General features: G+C 41.1%; 1 protein-coding gene across 1 annotated transcript in view; it reads left to right on the forward strand.

Moving 5' to 3' along the window:
- LOC143274859 (uncharacterized) overlaps window positions 1-17,704 on the forward strand; it is a 20,486-nt gene extending 2,782 nt beyond the window's left edge. The window contains exons 2-8 of the mRNA XM_076578818.1: window positions 2,065-2,108; window positions 3,612-3,677; window positions 9,068-9,330; window positions 13,858-14,014; window positions 15,505-15,634; window positions 16,210-16,283; window positions 16,765-17,704. Coding sequence (XP_076434933.1) covers window positions 2,065-2,108; window positions 3,612-3,677; window positions 9,068-9,330; window positions 13,858-14,014; window positions 15,505-15,634; window positions 16,210-16,283; window positions 16,765-17,639 — 1,609 coding nt within the window. The 3' untranslated portion in view covers window positions 17,640-17,704. The remainder of the gene's footprint in view (window positions 1-2,064; window positions 2,109-3,611; window positions 3,678-9,067; window positions 9,331-13,857; window positions 14,015-15,504; window positions 15,635-16,209; window positions 16,284-16,764) is intronic.
- The last annotated feature ends 393 nt before the right edge of the window (window positions 17,705-18,097 follow it).

Here is an 18,097-nt window from a genome sequence, read left to right on the forward strand (position 1 = left end):
ATTCATTATCTATACTTTTTTTCTTTTTCTTTTTTTAAAAATTACAAATTGGATAACTACTTATCGGTTGCGTTCGAGTTTCATACCAACGCTGACTTGCCGAGAGACTCAACGTCTTCACTCGAAAACGAGCCATAGAATCCTTGTATGCATGGTAGTTATGCCAAATCGCGAACTCATTAGACATAACATATTATTGGAACATCGCACCAGACTGTTGTATTTTTAGTTTTGATCACACATGCACACCTACACATAAACACGCATTTAAACACACACACACACACACACACACACCCTTCGAGAGCGTTCAGTAACTGTGCAGCAGCATTCGCATATAAACTTACGTCAAAATATCATGGGGTCAAATTGCAAACGACACTATTTTGGACATCATGTAAAAACTGACGTTCTGATCTGTCACCAACATGCTATCTTAAATTCTCCCAGCCCTGATAATACGCAGTCAACGTATTCAATCAAATCAGCTATCTTAAACTGTATCAAACTTCAAGCCACTTGCTTTGCTTGATTCTCGGATTTTGAGAGCACGTTTGTGAACTTGGTCGGCAGTGGTGTGCGATGAGACGAAAGAGTGCGGAAACAGCCGGAAATTAGCCGATGTTTGACTGGTTCTTGGAAATGGATATTCATTAATGTATCTAACAAGATCGAAACAGACTTTAAATTGTGAGGTGTGTGATGAGAACGCTTCAAAGTGAACCGGTACAGGAACCGTTCGCAATTACACGCTGTTCGTAATAATTATTTGGCATACCTACCCCATACCATTTACTGGAGACTACATGACAGATATCTCACTGGCTGCAAATCGTTCGTTGTTTTCCATTATAGAATGCCAAGTTTTCTAGAATGATGCGATTATGCGATCTTTAAACTCCAAAATTACAAGTTAATCTTTTCCGACGCCCTAATTGTTCCATACGAATCCAAATCCATTTTCAAAAAGCACCTTTCTGACATTTGGGGAAAAAAAAGAGTTTAATTCCCCAGTTTCGTATTGTGTCGTGATCGTATTACGCCTGTCTATTTATTGTATGTATCGACAATACAACTAGATGAAGCCAACATATGATGCATTTTATATTCGTATACATTTCAAGGGGGTAGGGTATATCTGAAATGTATAGAAAAGGAGGAACATGTGAAAGTGAGATATCAAAATCACCGAGGAAAGTGAGTTGCGATGACCCAACAGTTTTCACACACAAAATTGACACCTTGGTTAAACCAATGATTGATAATAACATACTGAGCAGAAATATGTCTGCATAGGTTTATGGATTTTTTCTTTTCTTTTCATGTTTAAATGAATGTTTTTGTCGTTGGGATTTTAAACTGTACAGCGCAACTGAGCATCTTCTATATGGAAATGCACTTTTACTATTATCATCATCATTATTATTATCATCATCCCCATTATTTTTATTATTGTATTACACTGATTGATAGATAATGAATACACAGGAGCGGTACAGTTTTTTTTCTAGTTTCAGTTTCTCAAGGAGGCGTCACTGCGTTCGGCCAAATCCATATACGCTACACCACATCTGCTAAGATGTCTGGCCTGAGCAGCGTAACCCAACATGCTTAATCATGCTTGAGGGAAAATACAATACTGAGGCATATAGAGACAGACAGAGAGACTGAGACAAATACACAGGCTTGAGGGAAAATGCAATATTCAGGCATATAGAGACAGACAGAGAGACTGAGACAAATACACAGGCTTGAGGGAAAATACAATATTGAGGCATATAGAGACAGAGAGACTGAGACAAATACACAGGCTTGAGGGAAAATGCAATATTCAGGCATATAGAGACAGACAGAGAGACTGAGACAAATACACAGGCTTGAGGGAAAATACAATACTGAGGCATATAGAGACAGACAGAGAGACTGAGACAAATACACAGGCTTGAGGGAAAATACAATACTGAGGCATATAGAGACAGACAGAGAGACTGAGACAAATACGGAGAAGCAGACAGACAGATTCAGAGACGACGATTGATTGATTGATTGATTGACTGATTGCAGGTACACTCAACAATTCATCGATACATCGTGTCAGATAGGAGAAGGTAACATTACATTTCAATGTTCGTCTTCTACATTCAACATAAAAGCACATGGTTTTCATTCATTTTTTAACGGAATTTTCTCCGTGTGTGCGTCTCTCTGCCTCAGCCTCTCTCTACCTCTGTCTGTCTGTCTGTGTTCTAAATTATATGTTTGTGTTATCTTTGGAATATGTTTCGACAATCGTTGTCGATAACGTTTTTGTTGTTTGCTTTTAATAGGAATCTATGGATTGCAATCGCTACTTTGTACTGTGCTGTGGGTATATCATGTGATGAATCTTGTGCATTTCACCTCCAGCGTACTATTTCATTGATGACTTCTGAGAACTGGCCTGTCAAATGTATGAATAACAAAATACTGCCCTTCTGTTTCCGCCGTGTGGATTTCCCAGTTCAGTTATAAAAAAAAAAAAATAAAAAATTTAAAAAAAAAAGTCTCAAATCACACCCCTTCTGTTCTGATTACTATATTATTGACTGATGTTGTTGTTTTTTTGCTTTTTTTTTTTCATGATGATGATAATGATATGGATAGTGATATAGCGCCTATCTTCGGTCGGAAACCATGCTCTAGGCGCTTTACAAACACGGAGTCATTTGCACAGGAGGCTGCATGCCTGGGTAGAACCGACTGACAGCTGCCACTGGGCGCTCAACATTCGTTTCCTGCATGCATGCTGGGTATGTTCTTGTTTCCATGACGCACCGAACGCTGACACGGATTACAGGATCTTTAACGCGCGTATTTGATCTTCTGCAATCGTGTACACACGGAGGGGGCTCAGGCACTAGCAGGTCTGCATAAGTGTTGACCTGGGAGATCGGAAAAATCTCCACCCTTAACCCACCATGCGCTGTTACCGAGATTCAAACCCGGGACCCTCAGGATGAAAGTCCAACGCTTTAACCATTCGGCTATTGCGCCCGCCTCCTGGCTTTATGGGTGCGTGTGCATGTGTGTTTATTTGCGTGTGCACACACACCTTTGTTGCCACGAGCTCCTTGTCTTGGAAGTGTCAGTCTGCGCTCTCATTATCATCAATCATACTGCTCTGTTGACGTTGACGTTTTATTTGACCCCCTTTTTTGAACATAGTTGTAAGGACTTCCTTGTTATCAAATGTTGCATTAATGATTAGAATATACCGAACTATATTAAATAGCAATCTTCCCCAATTGTGTAAATCTTCCGTATCTCGAAATAGTTCCTTTACTCGCTTCATAATAAATTGTTGGAAAATACATCAGCAGCAGCAGCACCACCACCACCACCACCAACAACAACAACAACAGCCTTTGCACAAATCATTGCATTATTGCCATACGAAACTGCAGAAACTATTCCGACCTGGGTATTATAATGGGGACTTCTTTTTGCTGTGCACCAAGCATTATTGACCATGAAGCCTTTCTTGATGTTGAGATCCATATGTTATCTTCCATTAAGTGTCTTCTGATATGCTTCAAGTATCATAATGAATCACTTCGTTCTGTTTCTCTCAGACACCTGTGACTTTAACAATGGCATCAGAGACTGTGCATGGACATACACGTCTAGCTGGACTTTTGGTGAGTAGAAAAGAAAACAAAAAAGCTTTCTACAAGTTCAAAACAGCGCCAGTCATGGATATTATTTTTATGTGTATATTTCTTAGTTATTTCCACGACAAATGAATTGAAATACACAACAAAGGTATTGTTCTTAACAAATACGCTTCTATCCAACATTCCTTTTTTTTGATGCAATGGGTTGTTATGACAAGATGTTTTCAGTATTATGCCATGGCCACGAAGGATGTTTTCAGTAATATGGTATACTGCTTGACCCGATACACGAATATAGGCCTGAGCGAGCGTGTGTGTGTGTGTGTGTGTGTGCACGCGCGCGCGCGCGAAATATTCATTTATAGATTAACAGATGGCATATAGGTTGGACTATCTGTCAGTTATAGTTGTCTGGTAAGTTATAGTTGTCTGCTGACAAGGTCACAATGACGACAACTGATTGGAATGACGTCAGCAGCGAATGACGTCAAGCTGAAAAGAGATTTCCTCATTGTAGTCTTGTCATCCACACTGAACCTTCCTAAACTTAGTGGACGACTGACAGAGAGATAAAAGCAGCCTAACCAACGTGAAATATGATACAATGGTATTGTGAATAAGAGATGTACTATGTAACAGATGTAATGTATAACGAGAAGAGAAAGAAGAAGGTTCCGACTACAACATGGCGAAATCCAACATTGGCTAATTGGTGAAAACAATTCTTCATCAGAAGTTGCAGCAGCCTTACGTTGATTGGGGTAATGATTATAACGACGTCACGCTGCTGCTGATGATAATGACTACGACAACGATGAAGACGATGACAATAATGCTGACATGAACGACGATGGTTATGATGGCGGCGGCGATGATAATAGTGACGTCGACAGGAGAGAGAGCAAGTTCATCCTCAATTACCATATGTTAGATTTTACCATACATATCTCCGTCAATTAAATAACCGTGAGCTCAACAACCTGAAACAAGCTGCTCAACGTTGAACGTAGAGTTCATACCTTTTGGAAATTATGACAGTACAAAAACGGATGGAATAGTCGATTATATTATACTGTTAGCTAAACATTTAACATAAATGCAGACAGAACATTATTAGATCTTGTTTAAAGCATTTTTGACAGACTTCGAAAATAACTACAAAGTCGAAAGATCCGTCAGTCTGTCTCTCTCTCTATATATACATACATCCATATGTGTCACGCAGCACGCGAAAACATGGCTTAAGTCGGAATTTATCATTCTTTAAACTTTTGTATGCCTTCTAAAAATTTAAAAATCAAAGATTAAGATAGGAAAAAACAATGGATCTATCTGTCATATCTTTTTTCTATGATTTTTTTCTATGTTCGCGTGCAGGAGTAGTAGACATGGAGAAATCAACTCTTGAAAAAAAACACATATTTGTGTGCCTGTGATTTCAAAAACAAGAATTGTCCTGAATATTTATGTGGTGTCAAAAGATTCAGAACTGAACAAACTTTTAATTTCCATATGAAAAAGGCACAGAAAAATTCGTATTTTCTCTCTGTGCAACTCAAACGAAGACAAGTATTGCAAGCAAAGGAGTGACGCCATACAATACATATTATTCAGCCACAATAGGCTCATGGAAAAACCCACAATTTTGTCTGCCTGTAGCTTCAAAACAAGAATTTTCCTAAACATAAATGTTTTGTCGGATGATTCAGATTCCCAGTGAATTTTAGATTTCGATAATTTATGTCAAAGGCACAGGAAAATTCTATTTTCTGTCTGTACTCAAACAAAGACAAGAATGGCAATTGGAGGAGTGACGTCATGCAATACAGATTATACAGCCACAAGAGAGACGACAGCGACAGTGAATGTTCAAATATTTCCCGCCTATAAGCCGATTCATGAAACTTTATAACTTCGGCTTAGATCCAGATCAAACTAACGCTTATTAACTGCAGTCATGATGTGTACTATCACATAATCAGCTGACGTGAAATCAGCCTGGAACATAGACTCGATTTGTCTCTATGGCCTGGAAGCGCAAATCCACTGAATGTCAGCAGCATTACCAACAGCTCCAGCGTCTTGACAAGGATGGAGATCCTGTGTGAAAGTGGTGGAGGGAGTAAGAGTGCGTTAGTGCGTGTGCGCGCACATGTACATATGTGTGCGCGTTTGTGTGTTTTGTGCATGCTCGCATGTTTATGTGCGCGTGTGTGCCCGTGTGTAAGTGTGTGTGCCCACGTGTGCGTATGCAGTTTATGAACGTTTGTGTGTATAGTATGTTTGTGTATGTTCGTGATGGTAAAGTGTGTGTGTGTGTTCTCGCGCGCATGTGTTTTCCCAGTATGTGTAAAAAAATATTTAAAAAAACAACAACAACAACAAAAAAACATGGTGAGTGTGCGCATGAACGTATGCGCGCGTGCACACACATACAAACACAAAACACACATACGGCCGTTGGCAAGTCCGCACGCTCGCGAACACAAGAAAATCTTGTATTGTTCGGAGTGGAAATGCCCGTTTCATCCGCCAATTACAAAATGTCGAAAGAAATGGACTTGCCTGTAGTGACTGCCGAAAATATTTCACTAGAACTTGCTTTTGACATTTTTCTTACAAGTTAGTAAAGCCGGAAAGTAGCGACAAACATAGAGGAAGTTTGAAACTTTGAAAGATCTAAACAGTGATTTTAAAACAATGAAATAAAGATGAATGTGGTGTGTTGAAGATAGGATCGTTTCGTTTGCAGCACACAGCAACGGCACACACAGAGAGCAGTTTATCCGAGAGTGCTTACATCTGGAGGTAGAACGGCGGGGATTGCAAAAAGGAGATGGAAATACCCTTGTGGACCATTCTACAAAAGCAAAAAAAAAAAAAAAAAAAAAATTATGTGAACCTGATTCACTGCTCCTGCACAGTGGTGTGCAGAGATAAGTGCAAAATTAATGCTGCTAGACCAACTAGTGTACATATGGCAGGGATTGACACAAAGACTAAACACTGCCGAGTTGGAAAGAGACAACCCCAAACAGCCGAGAAGGGTTTTTCAGTAACTTTGTCTTAGTTTTTCAGTCAAGCTGAAACAATCAAAATTGTTTATCTGGCTTTATATAGTGCACATTATGTACTTTGTGACCACACATCTGATGACATGCATGTGCGATTTCATCTCAAGAAACCGTCTTCCCACCCTGACCCCAAACTCTCATTATCCCTCCTTTTCCATTGCCATTTGATGCCTCGTGAGAGTGATGACTGAATCAACGTCCAACAACCCCACCTTAACACTTGTTCAGAGCCATACAGTCTCTCCTACAGATCTCCTTTACAATCTTTGTGATATGACCTGGTGTCCTAATGGTAGATGCAAGCATACAGCAACCGGTATGGTGCTGTGATTGGAATGGACTAGTCACTTTTGTAACTTTTGTTATGAGATTGTGCCAGCCAGTCATATATCTGATCATGTAAGTGTGTTATTGGATCAGTCGTTTACAGTCAAAATCAATTACTAGAGCACAATCTGGAAGAACAGGACAAAAGCAGATTTACAAGTTTTTAAACTCCGACGACTGTGTTAACATTCATTTTTTTGTGCTTTTTAGTACCATAGCAAATATGATTTGAAACGAGAACGGTCTTACTGTATTTCCCACATTATAAAATATCTGTATCGGTAGTTACAATAGCATGATTATTCGCAGTTACCACGACCTAATAAAATATATGTTGTTGTTCAGGTATTAGAGATATCTTCCTGGACTAATTATGGATTTGCTGGTCAAAGCCATCGCATCTTGCTGTGACCTTATTAGAGATTTAATTAATGTCCTGACGTGCGGCTGATATACTTTAAACACAAATTCAATTAGATTCCAGGAAATCAGAGTATTTATGAATATAACTAATACTGATCAAGTGCAGCACAGTATTTGTGTGAATGGTCACAGGTAGTGCGATAAACAAACACACTGTTTAGAACAGTAGTCACCGTAATGTAGTCAGTGCGTGTAGTGATCTAATTTCAAGACCAAGGTTAGCCACTTGAAGAAAGCGCTGGTAGATCTATGAGCCTCAAAATGTTCAGATAGCATGACAGTACATGCTTGCAACACATACTTCCATTCAGTTGTCTCTGGATACAAATCTTATATTTGTCTTCAAAACATTTTAAGTTATTTGCCGGTCACGGTTATCTGGTTTTACTGTGATCAAATCACATGTTAAATGTTAAATCTATTAAGCAAAGTGTCTGAAACGAATAACATACTTAATACAACAACACACTGACTGTTTGGAAATCAGAAGTATTGCTCAAAGGACAACATTCAGATCTGCAGTTACAGTGATACGGCCAGTGTGTGAAGGGTAACCTACTTACATAGCTATTTGTAGCCAAACGAGGAAAGTGTCAAATGCATATTGCCTGTATATGTTCAGATAGAGTCACAGTTCATGTATGCAATACGTCATGCTTTCACTTCACAATCTAACTGTTGGGATTCGTTGTGAATTGCTGCGAGCCGCTTAGCAGTTGATGTTTTCGAAGAAGCCTCACTTCACGTTGCGTTGATTTTATGAACACATAGGTCCTTTGATTATTTTTGTGTGAGTCACACACACCACAGAATGAAACAACATCAATTAAAGCATTCCACAGAAAGCCTGAACTTTCAATAATTTTCTTCTCGACTCTGAGTCGGAAACTTGGCTAAATTCGAAGAATCGATGGGACCAGGCTAAAGTCGCAACTTTCAGTAGGTAGCCAGTAAAACCGTTGAAAACTGACTACATTCATATATCTCGATTCAGAAGGTCTAAGGGAGACGATTAATGCCTGTTCACTGCTTATTTCCATTCACATTTATTACTTCGCAGAATGGAGTTTCCCCGTCTTCGTTGCTTTCAGCATGCAACTGAAATAGGGCAAAAGAGACAATATTTTTCTACATGGTTTTGACAGGCATGCACGTGAAAACATTGAAAATACCACAGTTCCAGGGTGTTTTGCGCAAAGACACTCACCGACGGCAAAGACAAGACTTCGAAGATACAATATATATAAAAATCCCGATCTTCATGATTTTGACCCTAACAACTTGTTTTTGTGTGCAGCTAAGAATCGGTGGGTTTTCGCGTGCTGCGTCACACACACACACACACACACACACACTACATTCGCTGGACATATTATTCATAGCAGTTAACAGAAAAAGGTGCCCATATATGAACGCTTATGGAAAATTGATGTTAAAGACCTTTTGTCTTGGGCACTATTTAATTTTGGTGTGCAGCACAATCACAAATAATAAAGAAAGAATGAATGAAGAAAAGCGGTGAATAAATAATAAAGTCTGGGGAGAGAGAAAAAAAAAGGAAGCTAAAACGTCTGTTAAAATTCATTCCAGGTCCCTCGTACGCTCGGATACTGGAGGACAGAAAAGATGGGCAGCTGATGACGAGAGAGAATTGTACGGTGGGCGACACAGCCCACTGCCTTATCTTCGAGTACTTACTCACACCTGTCGTCGACTCACAGCAACAACCCAATGAACTCGATGTATTCCAGATAGACACCGATGACGTTCGTTATCTCTGGGGTGTCGAATCATATGGTGATCTTGGATGGCGCACTGCGTACGTCCCTATCATAAGAGGGAATAATTTCAAGGTACGTATGCTATGACTGTCTTATCTGCTTTATTAACCTGTCCCCACCTGACAAAGCTCGATGAAAAGTCACCCAGTTACGTAGCATAGCACAGCACTGCAATTTTGGAGAGACGATCAAACAGATGGTGTGAGACTGGCCGGTCTGCAGCATCAATGACGATCGTGTTCAGACGCCTGCTTGCCATCAATTACTTGAATTTTCAGAATGCACCAGATGCTGCTACAGCTATGGAAATGGCGACACAAAGGGCAGCAGATTTACAACAACAACAACAAAAAGTGCAACTAATGCAGAGAGTGGAAATGGGCCCAAAGCCAAAGTGAATTTGGTGGAGAGGCAGAAAACTTCACACAAGTTCTTCAAATTGAATGATGCTCAAAGTGACTGCTACAATCCTGAGTGTCTATTGAAAGAGACTGGGTGTGTTGTTTCTGTCATAAGCGTGGCCACGTTGCTCGTAAATGTAGAATGAAACTGATGAACAGAAGTCAGATGTAACAATCGTAGAAGGGTCATTTTCAAAAAAAAATATCTGCAAATGGTGTCCCAGGCATTTTACATCGCCCAGTTTTATTGTTTGAGTCACAATGTCAATCCGTGGAGTCTCTAATGTCGTAAATGTTTGCATGATATAGAAATATATCCCAGGAACTACAACACACTGAGGTACCAAAAATAGCCTGTCCCGAAGTTCGTGCTGTTACCTTTCATGCCTGAAAAACAACAACACATTTCTATTTTTCCGACAACATGCAGCATGTTATGGAGAACAATTTGTTACATTTAACTTGAGATGACAGAAAAAAAAAAAAAAAAAAAAAGTCCGCAAATCTGCTTGATAGTTCTGTGAAGAAATGACGTCATAGGTGTGTACACAGACTGTTTGTCCGTGCTGTTACATTATACTTCATACCATAGAGAACAAGAGAGGCAAGGCCTACAAGACTCACTTGTGATACACTTAAAAAAAAAAAATCCAAGCTTTTTTATGTATTGATTATAATTTCAAAATGTAATGTTTAAGATGAGAAAGATCAGTTTAAAGCAAATTAAGTCCCCTAGCATTAATTACAGAGTAAATTTCCGTTTTTACTACCTCTGCACCAAAACGTTTGCAAAATAAATAAAACTTCCATGCTTAGCAAAAGAAGTTCCTGTTTGAACAAAAAATGATAATAATGACTGCTCTTGTTGGGTCAGAATATCAGATCAAAGTGTCAAGTTTAGAGAATACAAAAAATATAACAGCAAATGCAGTTTGCATATAATTAGGCTTCATTTTTTATTTTTTTTTGTGCCCATCCCAGAGCTGCAATATTGTTTTAAACAAGATGACTGGAAAGAACTGATTTTTTTCCTATTTTAATGCCTAATTTGGTGTCAACTAACAAAGTATTTGCAGAGAAAATGTCAATGTTAAAGTTTACCACACACACACACACACACACACACACACACGCACACACACACACAGACAACCGGAGACCGGGTTAAAACATAGACTCACTTTGTTTACACAAGTGAGTCAATAAATGACCCCTCAACATAAACAGCGGCTCCTGTAATAGAGACATCGTTAACCCTTTTTAAAATGGCAGGAAGTTCGTGTCGGTAATTTCGGTTGTTGATTTTTTTGTTTGTTTAACTGACCGTATCAACCCTGAGGGTAAGGATTTTCTTTTTGTCATGTCAGTTCTGTTAACATGTGTATCAGTACTTCGCGATGAATTTGATTTATACCCTTAAGAGGTTTTAAAAGATCGTTTAAAGTACTATTCATTTTGAAAAGGGCCGTTGTTGAAGGGAGCAGTAATTATTTTGACAGGCGATTTATCTATGCTGTTACTCTCTGTCCCCTTACCAACTTTTGGTCCAAATAGCACAGATAATCATTGCTTTATTTACAGTCTTGTGCATTCATTCTTCATTGACAAATCTCGGCGCTGTCCTTGACAACACACTGTCCATGCAAAAATTTATCAGTCAGACATGTCAGTTCTGCTACTGTCAATTGCGACGCATCAGTTCCATCCGGAAATACCTGTCCATTGACGCAACATTTAGACTTGGCGTTTCTCTCATTCTCTCTCGCCTTACTCTCTATTGTCTGGTCTGCCTACTTCATCCATTCAGTCCCTTCAGCGCATACAAAACTCTGCTGCCCGACTCGTCCTCAGAAAGAAAAGATCTGAGCACATCACTCCTCTTTTGCAACATCTCCACTGGCTCCCTGTCTCACACAGAATAAAGTACAAGATCAGCACTCATGTTATAAATATATTCACAAATCTGCCCCTTCCTATCTCTGTGGCTGCCTTCACTACGATCGGCTTCGAATCCACTCTGTTTACGCATACCCAGATTCAAACACTCAACTGTTGGCCGCCGTTCTTTCTCTGTCTCCGGACCTTGCTATTGGAATGAACTTCCTCTATCGCTTCGTCAAGTCTTCACACTCAGCTTTTTCAAGTCTGGCCTTAAAACCCACCTCTTCCCAAAATAGCCTCCCTTCCCTGCCTCTTCCTTGTCTTCAGTTTCTCCAATTTTAGAGTTATGCATACGTGTGAATGACTAGTGTGAAAGCGCTTTGATTTGTCTCTGCACAAGATTCAGCGCTGTGTAAATATTATTATTATTGAATCTAACCAGACCACTTTCCGTGACAGGACAAAATCGGTCTCTCCCTTTGCACCGACAATGCTTTTTTTTTCATAATCATTTTTCACAGTAACAACATAGACAAAGGGGGTAACAGGATTGACAGAATACCGATCATAATAACGTCACTAAATCAATATATAATTTTCCTCTGATACTTTTTGTCTGAAATGGGAATGTCAGCTGCTGAGAATTAGAGAAAATGAGATGCATTCCGAGGCATTGCAGCCCAGAGAATGACTACTGATAGACAAGTAAGCAATGCAGCTTCTGCCTCCAGACGTCTGGTGAGCAGTTCACTGTATAAGGTAATGTAAACTGTCTCCCAGCCTATGGTTTGGTTTGTGCATATGGACACAAAGCTGAACATAGGAAATCAGGCTTCGCATTGTGCACGATCTGGCACTAAACTGAGGCTGTTACCTGAAAGACAGCAATCATGCGAAAGAGACAAATATCAGTCTTTTAGGAAAGCGCATTTGATGTACTCTGATGACTGTATCCCAGAAGGGTCTTTGACAAATGAAAAAAATCGGACAGATCTTTTAGAATGAACTTATGGTCATATCATATGATGGGGATATGGGAGCTTTTCGGTACAGCAAACGTCCTTCAGACAACCATTGGGACGATCTTCCCAGCCAAGGGCAATCCCAATGTATGGAACTATCTTCACAAGCCCATGAAATCCTGGGAAGAGCAGAGTTGATACCAGTTCTCCATCACGTGGACTTCAAATGGAACTGACATACAACATCCCTACTTGGTTCTAGCATTACACTAGAGCCAGAGAAAAGAATAGGGTATCATACATATGTCAGCTTATCCCTTCAATGTGGGAAGCGTTGGCAAATAAAAGACAAAAGGAAAAAGAAAAAAAAAAAAGAAGAGAAGGTAATGGAAGCTTCATTTCTGAACATATGTAATTGACAGAGCTTTGTTGAAAAGACACACATTTTGGGGGCTGAAAACAATGCTTGTCATATCTCTTCCGTTACAAGATTGTCCACACTGTTACAGCTGCTATTGTTTTTGCTTTTAGCACCTCAGTGCCGCATATTTGAGTTTGTTCTTTGAGATCGTTTTCCAAACAGTTTTCACCATAAACAGGAAATATTAGAAGCGTGTATATTAAGTTGTAACTTTTGCTTTTTCTGTTAAAAAAAAAAGAAAAAAAAGTCGGGTTGTTTTATTTCTAAAATTGAGAGGGAAGGAATGTGATTTGTATACTACAGCAGGTAACTCGCGTAGGTTGTTGCTATGCAAGGGATGTTTGTTGCTATGCAAGGGATGTTTGATGCTATGCAAGGGATGTTTGTTGCTATGCAAGGGATGTTTGTTGCTATACAAGGGTTAGCAAGGGAGGTCACTGGAATAAAGAACAGGCTTGCCAGCTTGCAACGGTTTTAAGGTCTGCTATGTTCTGGGTGAATCTACAACATAGATATTTATATTCATGTCTAGTAACAACATATTTCGTATTATAATCAGCTTTGAATGTAAGACTTGATTTCTGTATCAGTCTTCTCGTTTTCCTTTTTACAGAGAGCACATTCTTCGGCAAATTAGTCATTTTGTTTTCTTATCACTGTTGAGAGATACCCGCGTAATTCTTCATACAGTCTGCACTTTGATACACTCAGTGAACTTTGTAAGAGCATCATTAGGGGAGAGACCGAGACACAGACGCAGATAAGGGAGAAAACCACACACCCAAACACACAGCGAGGGGAGGGGTGGGGGAAGAAGGAGAATCAAGCACATTCAGAGAGACAGACAGACAGTCAGACGCAGCACACAAAGGTAGACGACAGACACACAGGACGATGCTGGAACAGAGACAGACAACGCGTTCTCTTTGTCCAGATCCAGATCAGAGGACGGCGCAACTTCGAACCCGCGGTGATTGGCATTGACACTCTTCAATACCGGAGACAACCTTGTCGCTCTCTTTCCACCCGTCCTCCCGTCTCTACCCATCACGTTACTGATGCTGATCTATCTGCGTCCCGCGGAGCGCGAGGTGGGTATTGTGCTATATGAGAGAGAGAGAGAGAGAGAGAGGGGAAAACTTATTTAATCAGAGGAATGAGAGAGAGAGAGGCAGAGAGAGAGAGACAGGGAGAGAGACGAAAACTTATTTAATCAGAGGAATGAGAGAGAGAGAGAGAGAGAGAGTGAGAGTGGAAGGTAACGAAAAGTAATGTAACTAGAATAAGTTAAACAAGCGGTTTACATACTTTTCCCGCCCAACATAGAGGAAGTTTACGAATAAATCATTTGAAATAGAACTAACGACAGACATATAGGCTATTTCCAGGGTGAGTGCAAGTGAGAGAGAGAAGGGGAGGGGGATAGATACACATCGCATCCTGAGAACGTCAAATATACCAGAGAAAAAAAACCCCAGCAAAATATATATTATAGACAAATAAAAAAGTTTTAACGCTGTGGTGGATGGGTAGATGCCATCAAGAACGTGAATCTGATGAACTAGCTTGAGGATTTGTGAAATCTGGACTGTGTATTTGGTCCTCTCCACAATAAGGCGATGACTGGTGTCTTGAGAAATGTTTAATATCTACAATAAAGTGATGAATTGTGCCGTGAGTAATGATCAACATCTACCATAAATTGATGTCTGATGCGTGGCTAATGATTAATTAACATCTACGATAAGTTGATGACTTGTGTCGTGAGTAATGGTTAACATCTACTATAAGGTGATGACTGATCATGCTGTGAATAATGATTAATAAACAACTACGATAAGTTGATGACTTGTGTCGTGAGTAATGATTAACATTTACTATAAGGTGATGACTTGTGTCGTGAGTAATGATTAACATCTACGATAAGGTGATGACTGATGCCGTGAGTAATGATTAACATCTACGATAAGGTCATGACTGATGCCGTGAGTAAGGATTAACATCTACGTTAAGTTGATGACTGGTTCCGTGAGTAAGGATTAACATCTGCGATAAGACTATGGCTGGTGCTGTGGGTAATGTAGATGTGGGAGGAAGGTGGCAGAATGGTTAAGAAGGTCATCTGCCTGTCCGTGAGGGTCTGTGTTCGAAACCCGCTCTGGCTGTTTCTCCCAAGTTTGACTGGAAAATCGAACCGAGCGTCTAGTCATTCGGATGAGATGAGGTCCCATGTGCACCACGCACTTGGCGCACTGAAAAAGAACCCATGGCAACAAAAGTCTTGTCCTCTGGCAAAATTATGTAAAAAGCAATCCACTCTGGTAGGTACACAAATGTATATATATGCATGCACTCAAGGCCTGACTAAGCGTATTGGGTTATGCAACTAGTCAGGCATCTGGCTAGCAGATGTGGTGTAGCGTATATAGATTTGTCCGAACGCAGTGACGCCTCCTTGAGAAACTGAAAATTGAAATCACGACCCATGGCACCAGTTACCTTATGATAAAGTGACTGGTGCCTCGGTTAATGACTGGGGTAACTTCTGGGATAACATTATGCCTTTGTCTTGACAACACAGCTCAGGACGACGACGGTTCTGGTAACCAACTCTCTCTTGTCATCGGACTTGTCGTCAGTGTCATCGTCAACATAGCTTGTGCTTGTGGTCTGATCCTGTGCTACTGCAGAAAGCGAAGAGTTCATAAGAGGTACTGAATCGTTGTCATTATATTATTATTAATTATAATAATAATAATAATGATAATAAATGCAGACTTATATAGCGCATTACCCCTGTCTCAGATGATAAAATACACAAACTTAAGACTAACTGACGTAAACATATGCACAGTCAACAGTCTCACTTGTCATTACTGTTGTGGTTTCTACTGTTGTGTGTCAAACCCTTTGCGCTCTCGTATCTATGTATTTATTTATGCGCGATTTTGTGTGTGTCTGTGTGATTTTTTTTTTTATTTTTTTTTTTTTTTTTAATGATTTTGCTTTGTGTGCGTGCGCGGAGGGGGTGGGGGGTGTCGAGTGAGAGTTTGCGCGAGTTTGTGCATGTGTGCGCGTGTACATGGGTGTTCAAACAGAATCGTATCACAACAGCTAGAATAAAAAAACTGAATGCATGTTTTATTTTTCTCATGGAAAACAATCGGTGCAACTAGACGTTCATTGATTATATATATATATATATATATATATATATATATATATATATATATATATATATATATATATAATGGTGCTTCACCATTTGTTACCGTGGTTCCCACAGATTGAGGGTCAACACAAACAACGATCGCTGTCACTTCACAGCCACTGATGGAAACATCATTCATCTACATGGGGGTAAGAGTAAATAAAGTGCTCTCATGGTCCTGTTGAAGCACCTGCTTTGACATTAAGGTTCTTTTGCATGCTGTTACTGAGGTGGAGGGTGATATATGAGAGAGAGAGACAGAGACAGAGAGAGACATACATACAGACAGACAGACAGAGACAGTCAGTGACAGAGAGAGATTCAGATTCAGATGGTTAATTCGTTAAGGCCATAACCCCATATGAATAAGGGGCGATAAACAACATTTTGTATGTCACCAGAACTGTAGCAGCGAATTACAACATAACTATATCTCTTAAATTAAAAACTTTCTGTAAATATAATGCCAAATTACGTATAACTCCGTCAACCGTAGACGCCATCAGCAAATTAAATCGAAATAAACATGGATGATCATGTGTTTGTGTGTGTGTGAGCGAGAGAGAGAGAAAGAGAGAGAGACCCCGCATTCATACGCGTAACTTATCGTTCCCACATGTGTGCATACAGATCCGTCAGCCTTGGCCACCACCGCCCTTGTGCTCCCAGACCTCGACCCCACCCGCACCCTCAACGCCGAGATACCCAGCTCAACTACCGCCCCACCACCATTCTGTGCTCGGACACCAAAACCCAGGACTTCCGCCTCGACTGGAACCGAACAAGAGGACCATTACCACACCATTGACGAGGTTGCTTCATCCAGCACCGCCGCCACTACCATTCCGATTCCCACCTATGTCAATGCTCCCACGCCCAACAACACCGCAGCATCCCGTTCTGCCGCTGCTCTACCACCTTTTTGTGCTCGGAGACGAAAGGCCGGACCTTCTTCTGTCTCGTCTGGAACTGAAGAAGGGGATCATTACAGCACTATTTACGAGGTTTGCATCCCCAGCACTACTACTACCCTCACCACCACCACCGCTATCAACTCTAACCGCACCTATCTAACCCCCACACTTCCCACCCCTATCAACCCAAACGCCACCTACCTTACCCCCACTCTCACCAGCCCTATTAACTCCGACCCCACCTATCTCACCCCCACCCTTACCAACTCTGACCCCGTCACCCATAACTCCACCTATCTCACCACCACCCTTACCAACTCTGACCCCACCCCCCATAACTCCACCTATCTCACCCCCACCCTTACCAACTCTGACCCCATCACCCCCAACCCCACCGATCTCCCCCCAACCTTAACCACCATGATTAACCCTAACCCAGCCTACCTCACCCCTACCCTCACCACCACCACCACTACAACCAACACCGTTCCCACCTACCTCGCTCCAAACCTCAACCACTTCTACGTACCCCTATCCAACGTAAACTCACCTACACCCTCACTACCACACCTACCAATCCCAGCACCCTGATAACCTTACCAAACCGAATCCTATCTGCCTCATCACCACCACCCCTCACAATCTCAATCCGACCTGCGTCACCCCACCCCCCCTTCCCCACCGTCAAGTCTAACAACACCACCCCCCCCCCCTCTCAAACAACCACCATCATCCACAATTCTGCCTCCCGTCACCTCCCCCCATCCTCTCTACCACCACCACCAGCACTCTTACCAACCTCTGCCCCAATTACTCCGTCCCCACCCCCACTATCACCAACTATCCTCACCAACCCCAATCCCACTTAATTCACGCCCACCCTCACCAACTCTACACTCTGCCCATCTTTTCCTGCCGAGATACCAGAAGCTGGAGCCTCTGCCTCGTCCGGAGCCGAAGACGAGGGTTATCCACAATAACACCGATTCTTACCATACCCACCAGCACTGCAGCCGCCACCTTCAGCAAGAGCGGGTCAGTGGATGTCC

This window comes from Babylonia areolata, chromosome 29, assembly GCF_041734735.1.
Source record: "Babylonia areolata isolate BAREFJ2019XMU chromosome 29, ASM4173473v1, whole genome shotgun sequence".
NCBI classification, from domain to species: Eukaryota; Metazoa; Mollusca; class Gastropoda; order Neogastropoda; family Buccinidae; genus Babylonia; species Babylonia areolata.